Source organism: Aristolochia californica, unplaced genomic scaffold (genome assembly GCF_029961685.1).
Source record: "Aristolochia californica isolate CCGP_79_NKW_82.1479 unplaced genomic scaffold, dmAriCali1.0.hap1 SCAF_9, whole genome shotgun sequence".
NCBI classification, from domain to species: domain Eukaryota; kingdom Viridiplantae; phylum Streptophyta; class Magnoliopsida; order Piperales; family Aristolochiaceae; genus Aristolochia; species Aristolochia californica.
Window position 1 is genome coordinate 1,952,776 of NW_027182290.1, and position 12,515 is coordinate 1,965,290.

The 12,515-nt window shown below is 36.4% G+C and overlaps 2 protein-coding genes across 2 annotated transcripts; one reads left to right on the forward strand and one right to left on the reverse strand.

Annotated features, from left to right (window-relative positions):
* Positions 1–4,251: 4,251 nt before the first annotated feature.
* Positions 4,252–6,562, reverse strand: LOC137941441 (pentatricopeptide repeat-containing protein At4g18520, chloroplastic). Its single transcript, XM_068786853.1, has one exon. It carries the CDS (start codon positions 6,148–6,150, stop codon positions 4,732–4,734), a length of 1,419 nt encoding a protein of 472 aa, XP_068642954.1. The 5' UTR covers positions 6,151–6,562; the 3' UTR covers positions 4,252–4,731.
* A 934-nt stretch (positions 6,563–7,496) lies between these two features.
* On the forward strand, positions 7,497–12,494 carry LOC137941411 (uncharacterized protein At4g37920-like). Its single transcript, XM_068786805.1, has 6 exons — positions 7,497–7,693; positions 9,547–9,959; positions 10,346–10,514; positions 10,836–11,080; positions 11,606–11,793; positions 11,872–12,494. The coding sequence occupies exons 1-6, from the start codon at positions 7,552–7,554 to the stop codon at positions 12,029–12,031; spliced, it is 1,317 nt and encodes a 438-aa protein (XP_068642906.1). The 5' UTR covers positions 7,497–7,551; the 3' UTR covers positions 12,032–12,494.
* Positions 12,495–12,515: the final 21 nt, after the last annotated feature.

Below are 12,515 nucleotides of genomic sequence, written 5' to 3' on the forward strand. Positions count from 1 at the left end.
TTCCCTTATTCCCTTTTCTCCCTCTCCCTTCTTTCTCCTCTCTTCGACACCCTTCTGCTGCACGTAGAGCTGGCCGTAGCTAAACCCCGTTGATGACATCGCCGGAAAACCTAACGCGGAGGCGAGGAAGAAATTAAAAGTTAGAGCCAGCAAAGGATTCTGGGTTGGAGAGTTTCTGAAGCATTAGAGAGTTGACGAGGGGAATTTATAGAGCCAGAGGGAGGGGCTTCGGGCTTGTTCTATGACTGTTAACGTGGGCGTAATGGATTAGAATTTGCAGAATTGAAATAATTTCGTGGGTGCTGGTGGCGGCTCAACTTGGGAAAAAGTTCTAGAGGGGCGGTTTTGGTGGTTCGCGCACGGACCCAACAGTGCAGTTTCACGTCATCGGCTTTTTCTGTGATCGCGCACGGACCCAACAATGCCCTCCGACGCAATGTCCTGTCACGTGGAGGAGAGGCAAAGGGGGCAGGTCATCATCAATTCGTGGACTCATTAGACGTAGCTGTGTGCATGCCATTTCTGACACGGCGTAAATGTCGGTTTGTCTTCCGTTTTTTTAGTTATAAAAACGCATGACGCATGACGCATGTGACAAGGCTATGTCCATGGCATATGTGGATGATGTAAATGCCTTTTTGTATTTTATTTTTATAGTTATTAATACATGACACATATATTATACACGAATCATATAAAAATAATGAATTATTTTATTATTTTTAATTAATTTTTTAACCATATCCTGCTTTTTAAAAATAAAATTAACTTTTGACTCTCATGGCTCTTCATATTTATGATTTAGAGCAATCAAGCTTCCTCCTCTTTGGCTCTACAGATTCCGTTTATGGTGTGTTTGTACCAATAGGAGGAAAAATGTCACTGGAGAATTTTTCCGCCTCAACTAAACTTTTTAAACATTTGTGCTATTTTTGGGGATGCAAGAAATTTTTCTTTTTTATTTTCTTGGTTCCTCTTATCTTTTATGGCCGTGTTAATACCTTTGGTTGAAAATTTATAACATAAGAAAAACTAGAAATGTTTTTCCTAAGAATCACACTTCTAAGAAGCCTTCAGAAAAAAAAATCATATTAATGCTTTTCTAGGAAATTACATGGAAAATTTAGAAATTTTCAAGGAAAACTAAATGGACATGTTAGTGCCTATTTAGGGAAATAAATAGAAATTAATAATAAATCTTATACATTACCATACATATCTGATAAGTTTTCATTCAAATAAAATATCAAATATAAAATCACCTTGTGCTGGAAGTATGAAAACATCAATTGTCAAATACTTATTTAAAAATTTTCTATATGTTTTTTCAGCCCATCTTGGCTAGAAAATCTTACCTGAAAAATTATATGATTTTTCTGGTAAGAATTTCCAGCTAAAAATGTGTTTCCAGGAAATATGAAGCACTAATGGTTTATGAAAATGTATTTCTACTAAAACTATATTTTCAATATTTCCTAGAAAAGGCACTAACATGGCTTTAGAAATTTTAAAAAAGATAAAAAAATGAGTTTCCTATTGAAACTATAGGAAAAAATAAACCAAGAAACACTAAAGTGGATCTTGATCATTACCTCTTATTTAAACCTTATTTTTACTATTTATAAAAAAATAATTTATTTCTAGTGTTAATATAAACATCATAACTATTTTTTTGTTTTTTCCTATGGTGGAGCAAACGCAAGCAAATCCATCAAAATAAATTTTTTAATCAAAAAATTAGTCATAATTTTTTTTTACATCATTTTTTTCCCGTAGAAACTGTCCCTTTGAAACCAAGTGAGAGTAAAAAAAGAAAGTGAAACCTAGTACCTTTGAAGACTAAAAATATTATTTGTACTTATAATAGTATAACTTTTTTCCAAAGTTATTCTAACTAAACAAGGATTTGGCTTTTAAGAAATTGTGATTATAAGGGCTCCAACACAACATATTAGTCGTCGTTAGATCGATAGATTTACTAGTTCAACTGGGTTTAACTACTCCAAATTTCCCATATGGCTACCAAAATTAGATTTATTAGCTTAAGCTTAGTCTCTCTTTAGTTTACACTTGTTATTTTTCTTATGAGATAATGGTTTGATGTAGGTTTTAGATTTGTTTTTGCATGAATACAATGACAATTTTAAATAAATCAATCAACTAAACTAGCCTCAAACTCCAATTTATTAAAATGAAAACCTTAAATTTAGATTGAAATTTCCACTTCAATCGTGTTCAATTCATTAGTTGTTTGGACGCCAGTACAGACTACTCAAATGGAACCATTCGGCTGTAGAATCGATAATACAAAAATCTATTTTGAGGTTCATTTTGATTATACCTTGTCTTTCAAAAAGATCGATCAATACAAAAGTAGAACTCAAATCAAATTTTATCTTGGACTAACACATTAGTTTCCAAATTTGAAGTATTAATTTCAAATTTGAAAAATAGATTTATTATGAATTAAGAATCACTAAAAAAACAATTTGAGTTTCTAAAATGAAAAACTATGATTGAATCTCATTGAAGGGATTAATTACAACCTCTTGCTTAGAGAACGCGTCTTTTTGTATTAATGAATCCCTAATCCACTAGAACATTATCATATTTATAGTTAAATACATAGGGATGGACATGGGATTTGGTTAAACAAAGAACACGGTCTAACCTAGCCGAACAACTTTGTTAATGAAAATTCTCCTTCACTTCAAAGGGCAAGAACGAGGTGAAAAGAAAAACCTTTCATGAATTTGACATGAACATAAGAAAAACATGTTCATGCTTCAAACTCAACATGTGAAGTTTAATTTTCTTAATTTTTTTATTGAATTATGTAAAATATGGAATGATACATGAGTCGGTTGTGAAGTAGGGCACTAGGGCAAGGAGATAAATGGGTTAGGGTTTCAAATTTAATCACGACTTTTACAAAGACAAGTTTCTAGGTCAAGTTAAACTCATCATGCGAAGTTTAATTTTCTTAAATTTTTTATTGAATTATGTAAAATATAGAATGATACATGAGTCGATTGCAAGGTAGGGTACTAGGGCAGGGAGACATATGGGTTAGGGTTTCGAATTTAATCATACCTTTTACAAAGACAAGTTTCTAGGTCAAGTTAAACTCAACATGCAAAGTTTAATTTTCTTAAAATTTTTATTGAATTATGTAAAATATGGAATAATACATGAGTCAGATTGCAGAGTAGGGCACTAGGGTAGGGAGACAGAAGAGTTAGGGTTTCAAATTTAATCAAGACTTTTACAAAGACAAGTTTCTAGATCAACTTTGCAAAGGGGGTGAGTTTTAGGTTTTCAATGACCCACCTCAATGCAACCCTTGAAATAAACTTAATTACGTGACATAACTAACTTATTTTAATTTTTTCGTTTTTGAACGGGCCCGTTAGGATTCCACTTAGATGAGTCAGGTTAGGTAACGGGATCGACTAGGTCAATAAATAACGTTACACATAAAAAAGTGGTATTTAAATATGCAAAATCTTAGAAATTAGTAAAGAAGAGTGACTACAGAGTGTCAACCCACACTGATGTTGCCCGAGTCAAATAATATAACACGATGCAACGGATAGTCGGCCCAACTTCGAATCTAAAATTGTAATCGAACTCGAGGGTTCAAGCTCCAACTTATATTTAAAATTTCACATAAAATACATATCAAATAAATTGTACATAAAATTATACATAAATTTTACTTAAAATTGGACATCACCTCTACATAAAATTGAGCATGACCTCTTATACATAAACCCTATATAAAGTTGTCTATACACTCTGCATAAAATTGTACATAAACACAACATAATAGTATGCATAACTTCATTCAATAATCAAACAAAAACATTAAATGTAATATCAATATCAAATTTATAATCACCCAAACAATCACATAAACTTTTTGCATTTTCAGCTGGTTCATAATTCTGACGAGTTTGGAAGCAAACTCAATATGGGTTTCTGTTGGGCTGACTCATTCTCCAGTTTTTGAATAAGTGGGCACTTAAATTTCACAATGAATGTTGATCCATTATATGGGAAGGCGCCAATGAGTCACAAACCTGGTACGAATGAAGTATAAATTTGAGAAGAAAAAAACTGGTACAAATCTCAATTCTCACTGCCAGTGAAAGGAAACAGTAAGAACCAAGAATTCCAGATGTAGCAAAAGCTCCAATTGGTGCAGTTGGTTAAAGTAATGCCCAGCTGAGATCTGATGTTAAGAAAAAAAAAATACTGATACCCAAAAAATGATAAATAGATACAAGCAACTTCTCTTCGAAGTCAAGGTAACCAGTTTGTATTTATAAAACATAAAAAAACACATGATACACGAGAAACAGGAACATTTGCAGTTTATGAAGGATTTACCAATTGGTGGACATTATGGATTGCAACCTTGAAAATAGATTGGAACCTCCAACATGAAGCCATACAGCACTCATTTGTAGTCAAAATTAATGGAGTGCTAAAGGTGAATGCTCAAATTCATGAAGTGCCAAAGGTGAAATGCTCAAATCCATGGAGTGCCAAAGGTGAAATGCTCAAATTCATGACATGTAGATCTGTGGCCCTGCAAGGAATGTGAATGAACATTTCATCGATCCGTCATCACCAGAGAACATAACTTGGCATTCAATTTCAACTTCAGGAACGGTGGCCACAGCAATTCCCTTTTAGCTTTCCACTTAAAAAAATCTGCTGGAGTCATCAGCCAGACTTCAAAGTGCACAAAGAAGATCTCTCCGAGTCCCACTTAACATCTCCACATGCACTAAGAACTGTTGCAACAGTGAAATCATCCATCTTAACGCCTTCTGCTTGCATCCGATACAAAAGCTGCAAAGCCTCCTTGCACATACTATTCCTTGCATAGCCTATAATCATAGTCTTCCAAACAACTATGTTCCGTTCAGGCATATTATCAAACACCTGAAAGGCGTCCTTCACTAGTCCGCATTTTGTGTACAAGCCTATAAGTGCACTACCCACATATACATTTGACAAAGCGAGCGCCTTATTTGCTGAACCATGTAACCATTTACCTTCTCTTACAGCTTCAATTCTAGTACAAGCTTTCAATGCTGAGGAGTAAGTGAAGGGGTTTGGTTCTACTCCCTCCCATAACATATTATTCAAAAATTCTAGTGCTTCCATCCCATTTCCTAGTCGAGCATGGCCAGATATGATAGCTGTCCATGAAACCACGTCTTTTACAGGCATAGCTTCTAGAATCTTGCTAGCATAATTGTATATGCCACATCTGCAGTAGAGCCATATAAGAGTTGTTCCAATATGAACATTTTTCTCCTTATTACTCTTCAATATCTTTGCGTGAATTTCCTTTCCCAAGTGTAGAGACCCAACCAAGCCACAAGCACTAAGAATGCTCACAACTGTCAGATAATTGGCAAAAATCCTCCGTCTATTCATTCTTCTGAATAAACCTATTGCCTCCTCACCATATCCATTTTGGGCATAACCAGCAATCATGGAAGTCCATGTAACTGTGTTTCTCTTTGACATTACGTCAAAAACTTTTCTTGCATCCAAAACTTCTCCACATTTTACATACATTCCTAGCAGAGAACTCATTACAAATACATCATGCTTCAACATCTTTTTAACAAGAGCACCATGGAGCTGTCTCCCAAATTTCAAAGCCTTCTCTTCACCACAAGCCTTCAGAGCACTACAAAACGTAAACTCATTTGGGTGAAACCCATCAAGCTGCATCTGTGTAAACATGGATAATGCCTCATATCCAAGCCCTTGTTGTGCACAAGCCGTGATCATGGTGGTCCAACAAACAACATCACGTCCTGTCATCTTATTAAACACTTCAAATGCACAAGAAATAAGACAGCAGCTCGAGTAGAAATAAACGAGGGAACTATCTAAGATCAAACCATGTAATTTACTCTTCACAACATGGGTATGAATCTGTTTCCCGAGTGCTAAATCCGATCTCCTTGCACAAAGGTTCAGGAGACATGCCAATGTGAACCTATTGGGTTGAAAGTCCCTTTCAATCAAATCCATGAACAGTTTCAGAACTTCTTCGTCTAGGCCAATTTTCAAATACCCATTAAGCATAGCTGTCCATGAAACAACATCTCGTTCGCCCATTTCATCGAACAATTGACGAGCCTTCTTTAACTCTCTAAACCTCACATACCCACTGATCAAATTATTATTTAAAAATGTTACAGGTCTGTCTAGAACCTTTATGACAAATGCATGGATGCTGCTAACTTCCTTAGGATTCGAAGACCACTGAAGCACAGAAGCAAGCACATTGGGGTCAATAAACCGCTTGAGCGATAGAGCATCAGCGATTTTAGCACCTTGAATGTCTACGGTAGGATTGAAGTTTCCAGTTTTCACACTTTCACTATAAAAGGGAGTGTTTTTACGGGAGCAGGAGATGACTTGGACTACGTTCTTCCCGTTTGTGTCGTTTCTAATGGGTTTTCTCGATGGCTGTTGCGAGTATTGCTGTAGAAATACACCTGAAACTGAATAGTGAACGAGATAAGATTGATGAATCTGTACAAAAGCAGAAACGGGCATCTCCAGCGGCTTTCCGGGAATTTCCCGGGAGAGAAACACACTAATGAGCTAAAATTTGAAAAACGTAGCCGTTTTCAGCTGACCTACTACTAGAGCTTTTCCACACGATACGGAGGTGTAGTAAACAAATCAGTAATTTCACACTATTGTACAGAAACGGCATAATCAGGCTTTTTCGACTTGGCTTTGGAAACCGATTTAGTTCCTCAAAATTCACTTCAGATCATACAAATTGAGGTCAGGTCACTACGAGTCCAGAGTTGGACTAGGGGTGAGTCAGGCCCCCAACCTGACTCGCTCCCTTCAAAAATCTGAGTCGAGTCGCTACTAAGTTGGCAAACTATAAATGGACCAAGATCAAAGCCCCATCAGCATCATGAGAAGATTGGAGTAGAAAATTTTGGATGAGACGTGAATTGAAGATGAGTGGCGTGAGATAAATGAGTGCGGGTTTAGAGTTTGATATTTGATTCCAGATCAAAGCCCATCAGCATCTATTTGCTACCCAACTTTGTAAATGGGCCTAGGTGTCATAATAAAATAAAATTGTGGCCCAATAATGCTTCCATTCAGACTACAATTTGATATTCGGTACTTCTATTTATATTATTAAGAACTAATAGAATTGATAAAATTATATTATTATTTTAATTTTATGACATTATATTTTAATTTTATTTTATTATAAAATATAAATAAATAGGCATATTTTTAGATCTGGTTTAAACGGGCCCAAATTTCTCCAACCAAAAAAATTAAAACTTAGAAAAACTAATATAATATTTAAAATATATTTTACGGTAAAAAACAAAATAAATTTTTTTAATAAAAGTAAGAGGTAAGTTATGTTTAGACGCCATTGCTTCGAGTTTCTCGCGTTTCTCTACGGCTACAAACTTTTACAAAGCTAGTTGAAATTGAAATCGCAAGTCCCGGATAAGCGGAACCAGGAAATCCATGGAGGTCGCCATAAACTCCAAGTTTCCTCTTCTACTGCGTCCCCTCAGTCGAAGGCCGTCTGACAACAGTAAACCGACTGCTGCAGTTGCAGGAGTGGTTTTTGGTTGTTGCAGTGTTTCTCGTTCCAGGAAGATTGAAGGTAGGCCTTCGTTTGGAGTATAAGTTTTAAATTTTCAAGTAGATTATCAGATTAAGCTTCTCTTTTTCTTTTTCTTTTTTGTTGATTTTATGTGGGTTATTTTTAGTTTCACTGGAAATTTTATTTTTAAGAACCTTAACCTTTGTCCTGGACTGGAGAATGCTTTACTATGGAAATTTAGAGCGCTTGGGGATAAATAATGGTTGCCGCTATTGTGAAAGGAAATGCTGAAAAGAATTTTTTGTTTGTTAGTGCAGAAAAAAGTTGTGTCCGCAAGCATTTATTCCATCGCCTCTTTGGTTACTGGAGGCATTTGAAGTAAATGCTGATATCGGTCCTTCTTGTATTTCCTAAAAGGAGAAAAATAACAGAAGATAGCCTAATTAATTACCTTTGTCGAAACTCCTAAATTCACTGATTAAGTACACGAGATTCGTCTGAACAAGATCAATGCCTAGCCTTTGCAGGAGGAGCTGAAAGCATATACTGGACTGCATCTCCTCATGCCATTTCCAAATTAAGATTTTCTGTTGTTACTTAAGACTGAACGTTCTCTGTGTATAAATGTTGAAGGATATGCATATGGGATTTCAATTCTCGTAGATTCCCTCTCAGAGCAGGAAATTATTGAAGGCGAATGAATTGAAGGAATTTCAGCTTAAACAAATGGGCGTCTTTGAGGAAACAACGCCACTGGAGTTTGCTTCTGCAATTTCATATGAGTATACATTAATGAGAATGATGTTTTAGATGAAAAAGAAAATGATATTTGATTGAAACTTTGATAGATGGGATTTAATTCGGGAATGAAATATTGGGATTGAATTCAGCAAAAGAAGTACTTAAAAAATATTGACATGTTGCCTTGATTTGGAGGTCAAAGAAAATTGAAAAAATGGGAGTGAATTTAGCAATAAAAAAATTACTTTAAGCATTGATATGTACCTTGACAGGGAGTCTAGTGTTAGTTAAAACTGCTCAGAATATAGAAGAGATAGATTTAAAATGATTGCCTTTTCCTGAACATTCAATGATTTCATCTTCCAGTGTAGAGAAGGATCTGGGTTCTGAGATATCATCTCAAAATACGCAACCTAGATTAAATCTTGGAGGGGTTGGTCTGGACATCTCATATCAAGTGTGCTAAATTGTAATGGTAGTGCATTTGGCTTCACCAATCCTGTTGGATAGTATTGCTTTCCAGGATCAAAATGGTTCCATTTTCTTATAGTTCTCAGGTCCCGCAGTTTATGTGACTTGGCAATAGAAAAAAAGTGTTCTGTCCTCATGTACAGATGTGCTCCATAGATTCTGTGTCTGTGGAAATGAAGAAAGGTTCAGCAATTGTCATCTCGTGGATGTTCAAACTTGCTCCTCCTCCTTGGAGGCTGATTAAAGTATTTGATGAAGTTCTTGACATTTGGTTAGCTTTTTCCGTATTTTGGAATTATGTCATTACCTCTGCCTAGTCTAGCATTGCTGTACTAGCAAAAGAAGGTGCTTTGCAGCAGCGCCTTGTTGTTGGAAACACTCTTCCCTTGTATCTTTAAGGCGGTGGATTTATTCCCTCCCTATTCCGTGCACTAAAAAAAAAAAAAAGCACTGAAAATAACATGGTGTTAGTAGAGATTTTTCCTTTTCTGTTCACAAAACCCAGATGCATTTGTTGTCAACTTGGGTTGAAAAAACATCATTAGTTGGGTCTTCTGGATTGTTCTGTGCCCTATGCCTATCATTTTTCTGATAAACAAGCTTACAAGATGCACATCTAATGCTTTCCTTCTGCCAATTTGTAACTCTTTTATGATGATCAGTTTCTTCTAACTTTGGGTTGGCATCCTTCTGTTTGGCAGGTCCTTATTTGTCTCTTCAAGCTAAAAGGTCAGAAGTCTCACCTACTGCTGCAGTTGTACATGATGCCACTACCACACCTAATGATTATGACAAGGAGCAACCACTATATCAATCAAAAAGAGATAATGATGCACCTCAGGAGGAGTGGGGGAAGAAAGACAGGGAAAAGGAGCATCAAGAAGATCCAGCAGATCAAGAATACCAGAGAATGATTAGGGTTTGCAACAAACTAATAGAAGTTTTTATGGTTGACAAACCTACTACAACTGATTGGAGGAGGTTATTAGCTTTCAGCAGAGACTGGAGCAACATTCGTCCTCATTTCTTTAGACGCTGTGAGGAACGAGCAAATTCGGAGAAAGACCCTGATATGCAACACAAACTACTTCGGCTTTGGCGGAAACTGAAGGAGGTATTTCACTGGACATGCCAGGGTAACTTAACCTGTTGTATGGCTTGCATTGTCATTTGATGAGCTGTGATATAAATTTCTTGCAGTAATGACTGCCTTAATATCTGGTCTTGAGGTATAGAACAATTTTGGGAAAAAAATGTACTAGGCCAAAACTTAACCATTCAAATCATATAAAACCATGATTTTTTATTTTCTGTTAGTCAGAGTTCAGGGAGATTGCAATCCATCTGATGGGGCCTTGGATTGTATTCCAGAGCCCATCCAACAGGCTTTGTGCATGGCTTGCTGCTAACTACCTCTTTTTTCTTCTTCTTTTCTTCTTTTCTGAAGTTTGCTTTCATTTTATTTTTCAAAAGTTCTACTGGGCCTTCTCTCTTATACAGATTGATGAAGATGTGCAAAAGCACAACGAACTACTTGAAGTGATTAAAGGTGCCCCTTCTGATATAAGTTCGATTGTGGCTAGGCGCCGAAAAGACTTCACAAAGGAATTCTTCATGCACCTGCATAACGTAGCAGAATCCTATTATGACAATCCTACTGAACAAAATGGTAAGGTTCACTCTTTAGTTCTTTTTCTCAAAATAAAACATGTTCTCTGCAAAGTAGTTTATAAACCACTCAGAGTAGATGTTTCACTATCGGACATAATGATGATTGTTGAAACACTCATATTCCAATTCAGTTTGGAATTCGTGGGCTGGTTATTCTACAGTATCTGTACAAGAACCTAGTTTTAAGGTTGTTAGCTTTCTGAGTGTGATCTCCGGTCCTCCACTGAGTTGGAATCTTCTAATGTTTCTCTAGATTAATACTTTCTCGGTACATGACCTCAACTTTACTTTTTGTTTGTTCACTTGATTTACTGCTTAGGTTTGGCAAAACTTGGGAACACATGCTTGGGCGCAATACAAGCTTATGATACTGCATCAGAAAGTATTGAAGCATTAAACACCGCCGAACTGAAGTTCCAGGATATCATAAATTCCCCTACTCTAGATACAGCTTGCAAGAAAATTGATGCTTTAGCTGAAAAAAAGGAACTTGATTCTGCACTTATGTTGATGCTTACAAAAGCCTATTCAGCCTCAAAAGAGTCAAATATGATGAAAGACGAGGTGTGATTATTATTTGTTGCCAAAGTCTCTTTCTCTATTTTATTAGTTTCTGGTTGGCATTGATTGTTGAAGTTGGTTCTCTATAAAACACCTACAATATAGAGGTTTAAGATTAGATGTAGTGTATGCATCTTGCTATGATTCAAACAACATTGAAGTGAACAGATAGTGGACCAGATGAATGATCCGAAGTTTTTATTGAACACTGATGTGAAAGTCTGCTAGCTCATTTTGTCAGTTGTATGAAGTTACACCAATTTTATGAGCATTAGTATCATTTTGTCTTTCAAAATTCTTCAAGATGTTACTGACATTTTATAAGCTCCTCGTGGGTTCCCTCATGAATCCAGTCACTAGGTGGTTTCAGCGTGAGACATTGGTAGGTGTACATCGGTAGCTTCAGGGTCCATCCTCATGAGGCTTAACTCTGATGATGATACCCTCAATCAAATTATGCTGTCAGTTTCCATAATAGTGTGAAACTTTCAATTGCACAAATCCTAAACAAATGCTTGATTTGTACAGGTGAAAGACATACTGTACTACCTGTATATGACTGCATTAGGTAACCTACAGCGTAACATACCAAAGGAGATCAGAATATTGAAGTATCTTCTCACCATTGAGGACCCTGGAGAGAAGTTAAGTGCTCTACAAGATGCATTCACTCCAGGCATTGAACTTGAAGAGAAGGATATCGACAACTTGTACACGTAAGTTTCCAACATATTGCCCTAGAGTCTTCTTGTTAGCTGTCCTTCCATACCCTCAATTGCCTTCTTCACTTACAGGACTCCGGACAAGCTACACACCTGGATCAGAACCGTTCTAGATGCATACCAGTTCAGCAGGGAAGGCAGTCTCATCAAGGAGGCCAGAGATTTGATGAACCCCAGGATCATAAAAAAATTGGAGGAACTAAAGAAATTGGTGGAGCATAGCTTCATGTAAGCCTGTCAGCGACCACTTAATTGCCTTCTTCACTTACAGGACTCCGGACGAGCTACACACCTGGATCAGAACTGTTCTAGATGCATACCAGTTCAGCAGGGAAGGCGGTCCCAGAGATTTGATGAACCCCAAGATCATAAAAAAATTGGAGGAACTAAAGAAATTGGTGGAGCATAGCTTCATGTACTAGACAGTAAACACTGCACTCAAATCAGGTCCAAGCCAAGCTTTGAACTCAAATCAAAAGTAATAGAATCGAGTTTATGGGTTATTCTCTACTCTGATATCTGAAGCGGGTCTCTTCTCTGATGCCTGAATCAAAATACTAAAAGCTGTTAGGATTCATGGCGGCTGTTTTGTTAGTAAGCAGGATATTTGTATTATGTACACTGTAAACGAAGATTTTGACATGTAAATTATGTAGTAAGGTTTGTATAATGAACAGAGTAAAAGAGATTTTATTCTAGCCCTGGTAATTAAAACT